This window comes from Chlorocebus sabaeus, chromosome 24 (assembly GCF_047675955.1).
Source record: "Chlorocebus sabaeus isolate Y175 chromosome 24, mChlSab1.0.hap1, whole genome shotgun sequence".
In the NCBI taxonomy this organism is placed as follows: Eukaryota; Metazoa; Chordata; class Mammalia; order Primates; family Cercopithecidae; genus Chlorocebus; species Chlorocebus sabaeus.
In genome coordinates, this window is record NC_132927.1 from 39,337,849 (window position 1) to 39,355,690 (window position 17,842).

The 17,842-nt window shown below is 37.5% G+C and overlaps 1 protein-coding gene across 1 annotated transcript in view; it reads right to left on the reverse strand.

The window, feature by feature from the left end:
* The window catches only part of KCNH5 (potassium voltage-gated channel subfamily H member 5), a 336,051-nt gene that overhangs the window by 275,559 nt on the left and 42,650 nt on the right, over positions 1-17,842 (reverse strand). The window contains exons 4-5 of the mRNA XM_007986913.3: positions 15,393-15,521; positions 1,348-1,463 (exon numbers count right to left, since the gene is read on the reverse strand). Of these exons, the coding sequence (XP_007985104.1) occupies positions 1,348-1,463; positions 15,393-15,521 (245 nt within the window). The remainder of the gene's footprint in view (positions 1-1,347; positions 1,464-15,392; positions 15,522-17,842) is intronic.

Genomic DNA, 17,842 nt, shown 5'->3' on the forward strand with positions numbered 1-17,842 from the left:
TTTTTTTTTTTTTTTTTGAGACGGAGTCTCGCTCTGTCACCCAGACTGGAGTGCAGTGGCCAGATCTCAGCTCACTGCAAGCTCCGCCTCCCGGGTTTATGCCATTCTCCTGCCTCAGCCTCCTGAGTAGCTGGGACTACAGGCGCCCGCCACCTCGCCCGGCTAGTTTTTTTTTTTTTTTGTATTTTTTAGTAGGGACGGGGTTTCACTGTATTAGCCAGGATGGTCTCGATCTCCTGACCTCGTGATCCGCCCGTCTCAGCCTCCCAAAGTGCTGGGATTACAGGCTTGAGCCACCGTGCCTGGCCGTTTACTCTAATCTTAAGGTTTCTGCAATCCACCTGCTTCTGCTGTCACTATCTTGCTGACAACCGTGGTCATGCTGACTGACTTACTGCTAGGACTTCCTCACTGGTTTCCCTACCTCCCCATTCTCCACAGAGCCACTAGGTCATGCAGGAGTTTTTAATAACTTCATGCCTTGGATCCCTATGGCAATCTGGTAAAAACTATGGGCCTCTTCTTAGAATAAAGTTTTTGAATTAACACAATAAAAACATGAAATTGCAAAAGAAACCAATTAGGATCCACCTCCATTTGAGAGGTTTTTCTGAGACACAAAGGTCATTTTCCTGGCACATGAGACACCAGCCACCACCATTTCACTATATGCTACCCTTCCTTCTCCTTCCCCATTTGAATTCAACTACACTAAAGTCATACTCAACGTCATCATACTACCTCATCTCTGAGCCTTTGTACATGCTGGCCTCCCTAGTAGGAATAAACTGCATCCCATCTTTACCTGACTAACTCTCACATTTTCCCTTCAAAACTCACTCAGTCCAGGTATCATCTCACTCACACAGCCTTCCCTAGGGCCCCACATTTGGGCAAATTCTCCTGCACAGGCTCCCACGGCACCCTGTCATTGCATTTTTTCACATCTTATGATCAGTTTCTGTTGGGTATTTAACTCCTTGATGACAGGGCCCATTTCTTATTTATCTTTACATCCTTTGCAGAGTGCCAAGCACAGAGCATACCCTGAATATGTGTTTGCTGCATATATTCATGAAGCAATGAAAGAACTCCCTATCTGGTATGCTCAAAGAAAACTTACAGTCTACAGACATGACCTGGGATGTCATAAGCTACACTCCCATTTCAAAAGTTGGAGACAATGAATAGAAATATTTGAGATTTCTATATTTCTACAAGGGAAACATAAATTATCAGCTAAGTATTTATAAGATCATAGCCAGAAATATCTATATTAAATCATTTTGGGGAAGAAAAATGTACCAACACCACCATCTTGGGAAGCAAAGTTTGTCTCATACTTACTTCAGCTAATCTTGAATGTTTGTGGACCACCTCTGTTTTATTCATTGGTGTGAGCTGCTGCAAAACACTTCGGCTATTTGTCAAAGCTCGTGTCAATCGGGCAAATTTCGTCCAACCTTAAAAATAAGGAAAGAAAGTCTCAGTTTTTCATATACAATGAATAAGAAATCCAACATTCTTGCTAGTATTAAAAAGATCTCAGCAACCACATAACATCCAAAATGAATGCAAAGTATCAAACAAAAGTATTTTCTTTCCTTCTGTATAGATGTGCTCATATATTTGAAATGTGGCTATAAAATAATGAGCAATTTTTATGTGTGACCTTTGTGTTTTGCCCATATCTGTGATATAGTCCCCGTAGCCAAGGCAACCAGCTGTCCACAAAATTCTGTGCTCCTCCTTGCATTGTATAGCTTTCTTACTGGGAAATAGCTGTCCAACCAGGAACATATTTCCCAGAATTTCTTGCATCTTAGTATGGCCTATGTCCCTGGTTCTCACCAATGGAATGTAGACAGAAGTAATGTGTGTCACTTCCATGCCGTGATTTAAGAAGCAACTGTGACTTCTCCATAATTTCTCTTTCTTTCTACCAGCTGGAAGGGTGTAAATGACAAGGCCCAAGGGGATAGCAAAGCTGCTGAATAACTGTGTGGGAAAATGCCATATGCCAGCCAGGATCCTTTGCCTTGGACTGTTATATGAGCAAGAAATGTGCTTCTATTGTATTAAGCCACCGAAAGTTGGGGATTTATTTGTTATAGCAGCTTGTCTTACCCTAATAAAAAGTCCTTCATGCATTTGTGTGTAGATATAAGAGAATAAAACTGAATTGCAACAAATCTTACTTTTGATGGTTTATCTCAGACACTTCCATCTTCCTTGTAACATAGCAAAATGTTATTTATCTGTTATTAACAACTGCAGTGATATCTAAATTTATTTTTGGAATATCTAGAATTGTTAATAATGTCTTCTGAAAGAGCAGTGACTTTTTGGGGAAAGAAATGCAATTTAATAGGAAAGAATTTTCTTCTGGGGCCTCAAATTGCCAGCATTGAAATCATTAATCTCAAGGAAATGTCAATAAGAGGTGAACAAATAGAACATAACCAGCCATACTCTTGTCCTGTCTCAATTATCCTTTCTCTAGATATCTCAAAAGCTCCAATTCATTAAAAAATGTTATTAACACTATCCAATAACTTCTACACAATTACCCTTCATGAGGTCATTTATTAGGCAACTCCTTAAAACTGAAAAACTCCTGATGTTCCAAAGGAATGATGGCAATGATGAAATTTCAGACAATATGACAAAAAAAAAATTAAGGAAGAAATTCTGGAAATACACCTGCCTAATATCTGTCAAACCATAAAATGCAGGTGACATCATTCTTTACTACTATTCTTCAGGCTGATTCTGATTTCATTTAAGCTTTGTATTGCCCCACCAATTCAGGTCTCTCTATGTATTCAATAACTGGATTGGAAAAGAAATAAACTGGCATCAGTTGATGGAAAGTCTTTGTTTCTTCTACATTAATGGGCCCCATCCTAGTAATTAGAACCAAAAAAAGGTTAGGTTTTGGGAATCATATGCAACCCTAAGGCTTACCCTGTACAATGTGCTGCAGAAACAAAAAAAAGTATCAGATATGCCACCAACTCTCTAAAAACTCAACATTAATGAAAAACCAACATGCAATCTCTATGACAAATTGAGACTTTTTCTTTTGAGTGCCAGACTTATGTGTCTAATTAGCCACTGGACCTCTCTTACTACAGTGTTCTACAGGCATCTGACAACACTCAACATGTCCAAAACTGATACCATCTTACCCCTTCATCACCCACTCTGCTTCATTCATGCATCCCTGATCTTCTCAAATGGCCCCAAGATATTTCTAATTGCCCAAATGAGAAACTTGAAATTCGCCATCCTCTTTTCACTATTACCTACACACACACACACACACACACACTCTCACACACAATTATTTCCCAGCCTTATAGATTATAACATCAATAAATATCTCTCAAATTGAATCTCCTCTCTGCACCCTACTATGTCAGATAACATACCATTTTTCACCTGAGTTAGGCAGCATTCCAAAACCACATCCTCATTGCTTGCAAAATTCTTTCTAAAACACATGCCTTTTACCCTATTACCCTTTACAGAAACCTGAAGGCCTCCAGGATAACACTGTATATCCTTGGTATACAGGTCATTTATTTTCTGATCCCAGTGATTTGCTCTGCCTCTCTCTTGCCACTTTCTCACACATGCTCTGCATCCCAGCCTTATTGAAATCAATAGCAAATCAAATAATGAATAAATTCAAAATGAAAATTAAGTCTACTAGGAATTCTTTGTACACCCTATGCTGTTTTGTGTTTCCATGTTTTCACATGTTACAATCATTCTGCCTGCCTGGAATGTCTTTTCCCTCCCCAATCTGTCTGGCTAACACTTAACCTGGTAACTGCAGACTCAGTTAAAGCATTATCTCGATGCTTCTTTGATTCACCCACAAGTGAGACGTGCTCTCCTCTATACAGGCACATCATGGGATGCGTACCTCACCTGGTACTAACAACACTGATGCAACTGTTGATTAATATAATAGTCACTCTTGCTAAACTCTTGTTTTTCCCTCCATTCTTACCACTTGAAACAGGGCCTGGCATAAAATACACCATAACATAAATCAATTGTATTTGTAACTTTAAAAATCAGATATAAAATAAATCTCATTTTGTTTCATTATCTCTGGTTTTTGGTTTGGTTTTGCTTTGTTTGGTAAAAGTGATGAGGGTGTCTTCAGAGGACAGTAACTATATGAGTCATAGGTATATTATAATTTTACCTGGTGATAATTTGTGCATCTTACATCAACAGAATGTTATAATTGCCTTGACTATTTCTAGAAAATTCCAAGTCAATTTTTTACTTACTGAAGGCTCAGATTTCTAAAACAGGTAAAATTACAGCTCTTGAAATAACTCAGATAGATTAAAAGAAATGCCCACTTTCATTCCCTGTGTGAAAAAAAGGTTTATCCAAAAAATATATTTTGACAAAAAAAAAGGAGACATTTAGGAATAAATTAAATGATCCATAAAAGAATACAAATCATCAAATTGCAGGTTTTCTCCGATTTCACAGTATCATTCATGAAAATAAATGTGAGGAAGGAGAAATATGACAATGAAAGCTTATTATCATCCTCTGGTTTTCCATTTGAAGCCATCACGAGCACATACTACAACTGTGTTTCTTAATGAGTAAGCAGTAGTTCCTAATAGAAAAAAGCTTGTACAAATGTCTGCATATGTGTATACCTTATTTTACACACGAAGTCAGTGTGATCAAGGAATATTTTGTCTCTTTTCTTTAGCTTATTTTAGTTTCTTGAACGAAAAAAATCATTTTTAAACAGTAAAAATAAAACACAGGCATTTTCGTCCAAGAGTAAAAATAGGACTATCATTGATTTAAAAAACAGAAAGAAAATGAAAGAGAAAGGTAATATTAACCCATCATTCTAAAAATGTTTTCAGTCAGCGTATTCTGAGTAAGACTACCCTTGAACATAGATGAAAACGGAATTGACTGCATCATGTGACTTTTAGGTGCCAGATCTTGTATTTTCTATCCTTGGTATTAGTCCATTCTCATTCCACTACAAAGAACTGCCTGAGACTGGGTAACTTATAAAGGAAAGAGGTTTAATTGACTCACAGTTCCACATGGCTGGAAAGATCTTGGGAAACATGCAATCATGGTAGAAGCAAAAGCGAACACATCCTTCTTTACATGGCGGCAAGAAGAAGTGCCGAGCCAAGAGGGGAAAATCCCCTTATAAAAACATCAGCTCTCAGGAGAACTTACTCACTATAATGAGAACAGCATGGGGTGACCGCCCCCGTGATCTAATCACCTCCCATGAGGTCCCTCCCCAACTGTGGGGATTACAATTCAAATTACAATTCAAGATGAGATTTGGCTGGGAACACAGAGCCAGACCATATTACCATGGTTGACTAACACATAGTGGGCACTAGATCTGTTTTTGTGGAATGTTTTACTGAATGGTTTTGTTTAGTGAATGAATTAATGATGATTAATGAGGAAATAAGTTAAATAGGACTACAGCATCTGCAATATACATAAATATTTAAAATTTAAAGAAGAAAATATATTCAGTTCTTAGGTATCAGCATAGCTTATATGAAAGAAGTATTTTGGCGGATCACGAGGTCAGGAGATCGAGACCATCCTGGCTAACACGGTGAAACCCTGTGTCTACTAAAAATACAAAAAATTAGCCAGGCGTGGTGGCGGGCGCCTGTAGTCCCAGCTACTCCGGAGGCTGAGGCAGGAGAATGGCGTGAACCCGGGAGGCGGAGCTTGCAGTGAGCTGAGATCCGGCCACTGCACTCCAGCCTGGGCGACAGAGCGAGACTCTGTCTCAAAAAAAAAAAAAAAAAAAGAAAGAAAGAAAGAAGTATTTTGGTTGAAGAAGGTAGGAAAGGCATGGTAAGGAAGGTTGGGGAAGAAATTCTGGAAGTGTTAAGGATTATAATCTGCTTTCAGAAAGAGAACTGGGGAACTGCTGGCAGGAAAAAAAAAAAAAAAGTGGTGGTAAATGTTGAACTGACTCAGACATACCAGAAGAGAGAAATTTAGAAGAAAAGACTTGGAAAGGATTCCTTCTTCCTAGAGAAATCAAAGCCAAAGGCGGTTGTAAAATTGAGTAATCATTTATGAGTTTTGCTATCAAAACGCCCTAGAACATGGAGAATCAATGCAAAGCAAAGGAATGTTTTGGTCCACATTAAAATCAATGGGAGCATTCAAAGATGAGCTTTCTGAGCTACTCAGTAATCTTTCAATTTGTCTCTGATTAGGGCCTTCTTGCAGTTCCAGTTCCAAAGAGTTAGGATTTTTCTCTCAACGCCTATGTTGTCCTTCTCTCCTTACTGTCAGCACAAACCCCTGCCAAAAACGTTATTGATAAAAACAGAAACATGATAGTCTTCTTTTTAATTTATATAAAGTTATGAAGTACAAGTGCAATTTCTTTACATGAATCAATTTTATAATCATCAGGGCTTTTAGGTTAACTGTGACCTGAATAACATATATTGTACTCATTAAGAATTTCTTATCATCCACCCTCTCCCATGCCTTCACCCTCCCAAGTCTCCAATGTCTATCATTTCACTCTCTATATCCATGTGTACACATTTTTAACACCCGCTTAATGAGTGAGAATATGTGATATTTGTCTTTCTGTGTCTGGGTTGGTTCACTTAAGATAATGGATTCCAATTCCATTCATGTTGCTGCAAAAGACATGATTTCATTCTTTTTTATGGCTGAGTGGCATCCCATTGTGTATATATGCCACATGTTCTTTATCCAGCCATCCACTGATGGACAATTAGATTGATTCTATCTTTGCAGTTGTGAATAGTGCTGCGATAGACATACGAGTGAAGGTATCTTTTTGGTGTAAAGATTTATTTTCTTTTGGTACATACCCAGTAGCAGGATTGCCAGATCAAATGGTAGTTCTACTTTTAGTGGTTTGAGAAATCTCCATACTGTTTTCCATGGAGGTTCTACTAACCTACATTTCCACCAACAGTGTACAAGAGTTCCCTTTTCTCCACATCCTTACCAACGTGTTATTTTTTGTCTTTTTAATGGCCATTCTGATTGTTGTGAGAGGATATCACATTGTAGTTTTAATTTGCATTTCTCTGATGATTAGTGATGTCAAGCATTTTTTCATATACTGTTGGCCATTTGTATGTATTCTTTTGAAAAACATCTATTCATGTCCTTTCCCCACTTTTTAATGGAGTTATTTTGTTGTTGTTGTTGTTGCTGCTGCTGTTGTTGTTGTTGTTGTTGTTGTTGTTGAATTGGGTGCCTTATAAATTCTAGATATTAGTCCTCTGTTGAATAAATAGTTTGCAAATACTTTCTTCTATTTTTCAGGTCATCTATCCACTCTGTTGGTTCTTTCTTTTGCTGCACAGAAGCTTTTTAGTTTAATTAAGTTCCATTTGTCTGTTTTTATTTTTGCTGTCTTGGCTTTTGAGGTCTTTGTCATGAATTCTTTGCCTAGACCAATGTCCAAAAGAGGCTTTCCTAGATTTTCTCCTAGTATTTTTATAGCTTCAAGTCTTATGTTTAAGTCTTTAATCCATCTTGAGTTGGTTTTTGTATATGACAAGAGATAGGGGGTCCTGTTTCATTCTTCTGCATTTGGCAATCCAATTATTCCAGCACCAATTATTGAAAAAGATCTCCTTTCCCCAGTGTATGTTTTTATGGGCTTTGTCAAAGATCAGTTGGCTATAAATATGTGCCTTCATTTCTGGGTTCTCTATTCTGTTCCATTGATCAGTGTGTCTATTTTTATACCAGTACTGTGCTGTTGAGTTTACTATAGCTTTGTAATATAACTTGAAGTCAGGTAATGTGATGTCTTCAGTTTTATTCTTTTTGCTTAAGATTACTTTGGCTATTTGGGGTCTTTTTTAGTTCCATATGAATTTTAGAATTCTTTTTCTAATTCTATAAAACAATGACATTGGTATTTTGATAAGAATGGCATTGAATCTATAGATTGCTTTGGGCAAAATGGTCATAGAAATGTGACAGGCTTCAGTTTCCCTTCTCTCCCATCCACCTCCAGACTAAACCACTACGGCACCTGGTTCTTACCTGCACCTCTATCATCTCACAGAATTGATGATTTGCTCCTTTCTGATCACACATATGTTTCAATCATGCACATTGAAGTAGATTCTAAATTTTTGCTATCACTAACAACATCTTATACCAATCCCTTTGTGTTCTTGAACATGTCTGGAATTACCTATTATTAGCTATATTAGTTCATTTGATCTCTCACCAACTTGTACTGTACAAACGTTGAAAAAGTTGAGCTGCCATACTGTCTAGGTCAGAGAAAAAAGACGTATCAGCAGTTCCAACTTTTCCCAGTGATACATTTACTGATCTCACCTTTAGAGACCTAACTGGTGTGACTGATTATTCAGCAAAGTTTGCTGATGTTACTTAGATGTGGTCGATATAGGGTAATGCGAACAGACTGCTGAATATGAAGAGCCTAATACTTGCTCTGTAAGTTGTTCATGGCATTATGAGAACATTTGTTCTCCTAAAAGCTCAGGATGCCAACTCCTTCTTAATAAAACATTAGTTTAGCTCTATTGGGTTGCAATTAACCTCTTTGTCATGGACTGCCTAATCTTAAAAATAAAAAGAAGTCACAGAGGCAGTTAAATCAATCTACTAGACTGCAACACAAGATTCTAATCTATAAGAAAAAAGCTTAGGTAAACAATTATACTCTTGGCCAAAGAGACTACATAGTATAATTACTCATATTTCATCTGTTGTTTCCTCTCTAAAGAAAACCATTGGCTTCCACAAGGAGAAGCTTGCTATTTTGGCTGTTATTTTTTATTCTATGGGAATTTTTTTTTGTCTCAATTATTGGCAAGAAGATGCCATAACTATTTGGCACAAGATATTTCACACTGTAATTATCTTGGCAGTTTTGGAGTCTGTTTGAAAATACTGTACAGTATAAATGGGCAGAGATTTAGGCCATCTCTTTTAGAACACATATGGATAATCAACAGAATGGATTTCTTGGCTGTAATTTTCTTCTTTATATTATTATAAATAATGTATCAGGTACCACTGACTGATTACCTGAACAACAATATCAAGACCTCAATACCAGGAATTAAAAAAAACAGGAACACTATGCCCCCTTAAATTATTATCAGTTAGTTTATTTGGTTCAAAGCAGCATAATTCTATCCAAATGAGAGTATTCTCAACCTGTGCTTCATTTTTGTGGGGAAAAAGGAAAACAAGGGATTGAGGTAGTTAAACCTCAACAATAAGTCTCCACTGAGAAGGATGGGGTAGCATGGGTGCAATAAAGAGAACATGGGATTTGAAATCAGTCAGATGTTGAGTGTCAGAATCTTCAACAGTAAAATGGAGATAACAATACTAATTTTCAGAAATATAGAAATGACCAATAATGAATATAAAGTTCTTGGCATATATTAACTACTCCATCAACACTGGCTTCCTTCCCTTTCGATGGTTTTTGCAACCATCCATTATGGTATAATTCAAAGGTATTGTTGACATTACCCAGTGCCAGTCAAAGACGAAACATCAATTCAGAATAAAAGTTTGGTAATCAGGCCCGGCGCGGTGGCTCAAGCCTGTAATCCCAGCACTTTGGGAGGCCGAGACGGGCGGATCACGAGGTCAGGAGATCGAGGCCATCCTGGCTAACACGGTGAAACCCCGTCTCTACTAAAAAAAATGCAAAAAACTAGCCGGGCGAGGTGGCGGGTGCCTGTAGTCCCAGCTACTCAGGAGGCTGAGGCAGGAGAATGGCGTGAACTCGGGAGGCGGAGCTTGCAGTGAGCTGAGATCCGGCCACTGCACTCCAGCCTGGGCGACAGAGCAAGACTCCGTTTCAAAAAAAAAAAAAAAATTTGGTAATCATAGATTGATTACAAGGAAGAGGTACATGCAAATTAGTTGGCTGCCCATCACATGTTATAATTATTGTCCCAGATATGATTCAGAAATAAAATTCAGAATGAATCCATTTATTCAAGTCTTTCAATCATATGTCTAAGTTTCTTGGTAAAAATATCGATACAAGTAGGAGATTGATGTTAATTCCAGTCAATTTTGGCAAATCCTGCAAGAACTTGGATGCCTTGCTCCAATCACCTGGCCCCTTTCATGCTAAGAAGGTAAAAAGCCCTTGCTCTGGGATTGCATTCCGATTTTGCCAGTATGTAGATTTACGTGTCTGTTCTGAATGCTAAAACACTATTTCTTATATGCTTGCAGAATTTTTATCAATGAAGTATTTCTTCAAAATTTTGCAAACACCCTTGTAAACATCCTCAACTCCCAGATCTTTGGAGTCCCTGAGTCTTCTCTTATTCACCTGACCAAACTTCAACTTTGGATAAACACAACTTTTCACTTACTTCTGCATCTACACCTCTTTGACTAAATATGAGTGGATTAAAACACAATATTATGCTCATAGGTAACTAGTGAAATTTATGACCACTAGCCTGAAATGGAACTTTGTGTGGCTCAGAAATCCTCCTGTGTTTCTCTTTCCATTCACTATTCCACTCTCTTAGATAACCAGTTCAGACACTCCACTCTTCTCACATCCTTCGCCATCTTTACTCTCAGTTGATAACTGTGATTCCTGTTTTTACTGAGACAACGGAGCAATCAGAAGAAAGCTTCCACTATATATTTACTTGTTTGCCTCTCCCACTAGAATGTGACAGAAGTGACTTTGTATCTCCAGGACCTAGAATCGTGCCTGCACCATATTCCCAATTGTTTGTTGGGAAAAAAAATAGATAAATGTAAGACAAGGAGGAAAAAATATTCCTATAAGAGTCCTGAAAGGCTCAGGTTAAGTAACTCTGGTGCCCAAAACAGAATCAACAGCCAGTCTACTATATCCAAGTTCAATGCTCTACACCCAGATTATTTTGATATTATGGTGTTATCATGTCATCTCATCCATTATTTCCCAAAAGTTCTATGGTTCCTTTACTTGATTTAAAAAGCTGAAAGATAGGTGCTTATGCCAATATTTTAAAACATACTTTCCTACACTGCTAGCTTCAAGATATAGGATGATGACTTAATAGCATAAACATTTTATTTCTACTGAATTTTTCATGTTAAATGTACAGTTCACAGGAATAATTGAAAGCAGCTCACACACACCATTCATAGTTACATTTTACAATACTTTTTTGGTAATCTGCTATGTGTTTGGAAGATACAGAGAAGTCTCAAAAGTCTATTTAAAATAAGCTCATCTACAGATTCAGGCACTGGAAAGAGATCTTTTTCTTTAATGCTTTTCACAATGGGGTCTGATTTTCCCTATAAATTCTAATTTACATGTCTATCAAACCCATACTTAAAAAATCAAGGAGTATGAGTTGTCTGGAGCTTTTATAAATATCATTTTTTATAAAAATGAATTATTCATTTCAAAGAGACTGAGCCTTACAAAGAATTCTGTGATTCCGGTGTGGGGATGCAGATAAATGGAGAGGCATTAATTTCAGAAAGAAAAGTCAACCCTTCAATATCAGCACACTTTCCCCAACTTCATTGCAAAATGTTGCCGACTTTCAGTTTCCATAAATAGATATGTAGTTACTGACACCACCACTTAGGTTCAGCCGGTCAAAACTGCTGCGAAAGTACTGTACTTTCTTTGGCCAACTTCACTGTGCCATGAAATCACTTAAAGTAAATGAGAGAAAACAATAATCATCTCGTGCAAATACAAATACATATTTTTTTGAGAGGAAAAGACTATGATCAAAGCTTTTGATTCTGTCTGATTATCATTCATGCATGAAGGCAAGAAAAATTCATTTGAAGAATATGTTAGGTCACAAATCTGACACCAATCATTTCTCTTTTGTTTAAAAATATATAACTTTAAGATATAGACCACTGTTAGCAGTAGAATTTTTTTATTTTTAATTTTTGTGGGTACACAGTAGCTGTATATATTTATATGAGACATTTTGATACAGGCATGCAATGCATAATAGTCTCATCATGGAGAACAAGGTATCTATCCCCTCAAGCATTTATCCTTTGTGTTACAAACAATCCAATTAAGCTCTTTTAGTTATGTAAAAATCAAAACAATTGACGTCAGGGACACAGAGAGTAGAAGGATGGTTACAAGAGGCTGGGAAGGGTAGTTGGTGGGTAGGGTGGGGAGATGGTTAATGGGTACAAGAAAAAATAGTTAGAATATTATAGGCTTTTTATAGATGTTCCTTATCAAACTAGAGAAGTTCCCCTCTATTCAAACTTGACTGAGAGTTTTTACCAAGAACAAGTGCTGGATTTCATCCAGTGCTTTCTCTGTGCTAACTGGCATAATCATGACTTTTCTTCATTATTTTGTGAATTACATGTTTGTATGGTACATTACAGCAATTGGTTTTTGAATGTTAAACCAGCCTTGCATAAGTGGGATAAACCCCACTTGGTTGTCATAATTCTTTTTAGACATTGATGAATTTAATTTTTGTAGAGGATTTTGAATCTATATTCATGAAAAATATTGGTTTGGGAGGCCGAGGCAGGTGGATCACGAGGTCAGGAGATTGAGACCACTGGCTAACGCGGTGAAACTCCATCTCTACTAAAAACACACAAAAAAATTAGCCAGGTGTGGTAGCGGGGGCCTGTAGTCCCAGCTACTTGGGAGGCTGAGGCAGGAGAATGGCGTGAACCTGGGAGTCGGAGCTTGCAGTGAGCCGAGATCGTGCCTCTGTACTCCAGCCTGGGTGACAGAGTGAGGCTCAGTCTCAAAGAAAAAAAAATATATATATACACACACACACACACATATAGTCTATATATATATATTATATACATATATGTAGTTTTCCTTTCTTGCAATGTCTTTTTCTGGTTTTGCTATATGGGTAGTGCTTGCCTCAGAGTTAAGTTAAGAGACCTCCCTCTGCTTCTATTATCTGGAAAAGACTTGAAGAACTGGTATTATTTCTTCCCTAAATGTATGGTAGAGCTTACCATGAAATCACCTGCACCTGGTCTTTTCTTGGTTTTGGAAGATTATTAATTATTATTAATTTTTTAAATAAATAAAAAGCAAATGAAGTTTATCTATTTTTCCTTTTGTAAGTTTTGGTAGTTTTCGTGTTTCAAGGAACTGGTCTGTTTCATCCAGCTTATCAATGGTAGCTATAGAGTTGTTTGCAGTAACCCTTTATTCTGCTTGAATGTCCATGGGATGAACAGTAGCGGCCCTTCTTTAATTTCTGATAAATGGTAATTTGTGTCTTTATCCTTTTTTCTCAGTTAGCCTGGCTAGAGGTTTACTAACTTTAATGACCTGTTCAAAGAACCAGCTTTGGGTTTTTGTGATTTTCTCTGATGTCCTGTTGCCTAGTTCATTGATTTCTGCTGTAAGGTTTATTATTTCTTGTCTTCAGTTTGATTTGGTTTAAATTGCTTTTCTTTATCTAGTTTCTAAGGTAGAATCTTAGGTTATTGATTTTATGTCTTTCTTCTTTTCTAATATATGCATTTAATGTTACATATTTCCCTCTAAGCACTGCTTTTGCTGCGTCTCACAAATTTGATAAATTGTATTTTCATTTTTCTTTAGTTAAAAATATTTTTCTAACTTATCTTAAGGCTTCTTCTTTGATTTATTTAGAAACATGTTTAATTTCCAAATATTTCAGGATCTTCCAGGTATCTTTCTGTTACTCATTTCTAGTTTAATTCCACTTTGGTCTGAGAACATACTTTTTAAGACTTATATTTTTTAAAATTTATTAAGGTAGGCTTTAGGCCCAGAATGTGATCTCTCTGGTGAACGCCCCACTCCATGTGAGGTTAAGAATATGTATTCTCTGGCTGTTGGATGGAGCACCACGAATGTTAAAACAAGCAAATGAGCACTAAACCTAAATACTATTAGAAGACTGTTCAATTTAAAAGCAGTATTTGTAGTTATCTTAAATTTCCTAGGCACTGAGTCAATGTGTAAAGGCATAGAAACAGGGAGTATGGGTCCAAACCGAATACTTTATTCGATCTTCAAAGTACAAATAAATTGTTCTCTGTCATACTTTGAATGATTTGCACACTGTAAAAATTCTCCTCTTGCAATCTGATGTTAACCAGAAACTGAGCAGATACAATATTATATACGTGAGCTCCTATGCAAGGAATAAACTTAATGTGATTTTTTCTATAATTATGATTACAGTTGGAAAGATTAAAGTTTCTATGCCAGTTTTTTAAAAAGAAGTAAGGAAAGGCAATGTTTGCCAAATGCAAAGAGGGAGACATTTTATTTTCCGTTTCCTAAGAGATTATTAAAAATAACATTTCATAAAAACTACTTCTAAGGTTATTTGAAATTCTTCATTTATATGACACCAGTTTCTAATTTAAACATAATTGGAGAGAATAAATTGGGAATAAATTACAAAGAAAAGGAGGTAAAAGCACATGCTACTGACTAGTAGTTTCTATAGCAGTCTCTGACTATTTTAGTCAGTAAGACTACAGTCAGAAGGTTTGCATTTTGCCAGCCACTCTCCTGATGACAAAATTATTCTTTCCATAATCCAGCAACATCTAACCTAGGCACTACACAACAGAATAAATAAAAACTGAAAAATAACTTGAAAAAGTCAACTATTACAACTTTAATTCAACAAAATTCAATCAACTAACCAACTGAGCTCTAGTTAGATTTCACTCAAACCATTTCACCAATTCTTGCATTTGGGTTCTAAAGCTCCCCATGGTATGTGGTGTGGAAATTCCAATTATATTGATTCAAAATTAACAATGCTCAGCCAGGTGCATGGCTCACGCCTGTAATCCCAGCACTTTGGGAGGCCAAGGTGGGCAGATAACTTGAGTCCAAGAGTTTGAAACCAGCCTTGGCAACACAGCGAAACCCTGACTCTACAAAAAAATGGAAAAATTAGCCAGATACGGTGGTGCACTCCTGTAGTCCCAGCTACTCAGGGGGCTGAGGTAGGGGGATCACTTGAGCCTGGGAGACAGAAATTACAGTGAACTGAGATAATACCACTGCACTCTGGCCCAAGCAACAGAGTGAGACTTTGACTAAAAAACAACAAAAAAATGCTCTATAAAATTTCTTACTCACGCTATGAGTTAACAAATCTATATTTCAACTTTGGATAGCCATGCTATTTCTATTCCGACAAGATGATTGAATAAACCAGATTCCAAGCAATGAAGCAAAAGAAAGGCCTCACCGTAGAATTTTGCTTTCCAGTTCAACGAGTGGAGGTAAAATAAGAAGAAGATCTCTTAGCAACAGCCTAATTTTTCAATGTAGTAATTCTTTTGAAAATTACCTTTTGTTGAATCATCCTCTATTGGCTGTTTGAACAACGTAATATCCTTGAAAGTACACAGGAACAAGACCACCTTTTCATGTTCATTTCTTATTGGTGCAATTTGCATATAAAACCAAACAGGGGTTCCTGTAACAGAGAGAAGTTGGGGAAAGGACATTAGAGTGTGGCGTGGCCACAGCAACGGTTTGGTCTCCTGGCTTCTTTCTTCCTTCAGCTGCCAACAGCTAGGCCAGGAATCAACACCAAAACAATAGCATATTAATCACTACGAATAGTCAATAAACCTTTAATTTTGTATCAACTACCAGTTATTCAAATTTAATACACACAGTATTCAAGCCAAAATGTCAAAATTCTGAAGTAAAGCACGGGCTGTCATTTCACAGTGCAGGAACACAAAGGCCGTCTTGCTACTTAAGCAATCCCAGCATCACCTATAGGTCTGGGTCCCTCTACCACTGCTACTCTCACCAACTTTCTTCTGAGAGTCTTACCGATTGTGATCACTCATACCTGCTTCTCTCTTCATGTCACTTTGACAAGTTTTTCCAATTAGCTGCAACAGCCATACCTGATCCTCTAATAAGCATTCCTCTTAGAGGAACATCTAAAATACTGTTTCTATCCCAAGGCTCTCTCATCAGTCAGATAGACTTATATGATAGCTCTATGGCTTTGACTGCATCCTCACATCAGAGAGAGAGGATGTCAGCAAAACTTGATGCCTGATGTACACAGAGCTCTACTTGAAACTGTTAAGGCAGCCTGAAGGAAAAAAAAGACATGTCCCCAGCCTTCGAGATCCCCAGGCATCCTTTCAAGCCACTGCTTCCTACCTCGCTCACTCAAAGAGCATGAAGCTGGACTCTATCAACACATTCTTCAAAGGATGGCTACTGCAGACTCTGTCCTCTAGGGCAGAGGGTATCAAAGTATTCAAGGCTTGCAATTTGGACAAATCAGGAACTGGCATATAGCAAATATAAACATGTGAAGGCACAATAAATGCCTTCAAAGTGTAATTATCTGTTAGGTGATAAAACACTGACGGAAGGTTCCATTACAATCAAAGAGACACATTTACATTACAATCAAAGAGACATTTTTCTCATCATATTTTCTTCAAGCCACAGTGTAGTAAAGCCCCTCCAAATATTCTATTTTAAGACATAAAGGATTTTACAAGGTTTAGGATTTAGGGAGTGAAACATGCAGCTATTAATCGTCTGTAGGTAAGACCCTAGCCTTTTACTAGCTTCCATTGAGAACTGAATAAGAAGCACTTCTATTCCCATAGCCTAAAAATATAAAAAATTAAAAAGTCACCTAATGTCACCACAAAGGGGAATTTTTCATTTAGACAAGATGAGATAACTACCAAGCTCAAGAAGTCAGGGAATTAGAGAAAGGAGATTTCTATGGGACTATTCAGCTGTGACAATCAGGTTTTTTGCAACCCCAGGGGGCCTATGGAAGGACGTGGCCCTTTCCAAAATGATGGTAGAATAAGACACAGACCTCAAAAATAATCACATCATCTCCCCTAGAGGATTGTTCATTTTTTTCTGTTTTCGTATTTTACACAGCATGTCCAGGAACTGTGAGTGATGTGCACAGTTTTACAAATCACCAGGCCCAGACGTTAGTGGATACATGGCCTGTGGCTATTCCAACACAGTGAGCTTGAGGCAGAAGGGTCATAAACAAAGAGAAAAGGGCACTAAAAAAAGAAGTCATTTTCCAAGGTCTGTTAGAAATCCGAACAGAAAGAGATGATGTTAGATTTCACGCCCTCCTGTGAAAACTGCAACTTTTCAAATTCTGGCAGAGTCTGGGCTCTCTTTAAAACTGCTTTAGATATGAAGGTAATTGTTTTTCAACTTTCCAAGCCACAGGGTCATAGTACCCCAAGTAGGCTCAGTATCTGCCAAGTATCTGGTGATAGATCCTTCAGATTCTGGATTTGGGGTTCAGAGGGCTGGGGAGTCTGGGAGGGTTACGCAGAGGAACCTGCTGCCACTGACTCTCAGTGCAGAGTTCCAGCATTGATGGCTTGGAGGAGCCTCAGCTGTCAATTCTGCCTGTGAGTACACAGAAAGAGCTATTTTAAGCTCAGAGCTATCTTCTTTCCCCACAATAGAAACAGCCCCCTGCTAATCTGAGCACTGGACCTACAGAACAGAGGCTGCAAACTAAAATTTCAATGGTGATGCGTATTCAATCAGATGCCTCAATTCCCCCATTTGCAAAATGATGTTTTACCTAATTACTGAAAGTAAGTATTGGGAGAACTTGGCACGTAGCCATTCCCAAAACAGTTTTCTACAGATGTGAATTTTTCTACGTAACATTTTTTTTAAATCACAAAAACATATTTTTCTCAGTTGATATTCAATACCTTTCAGCTATTTACAAGACTTTTTAAAAGCTGCAATTAAATAGCAAAA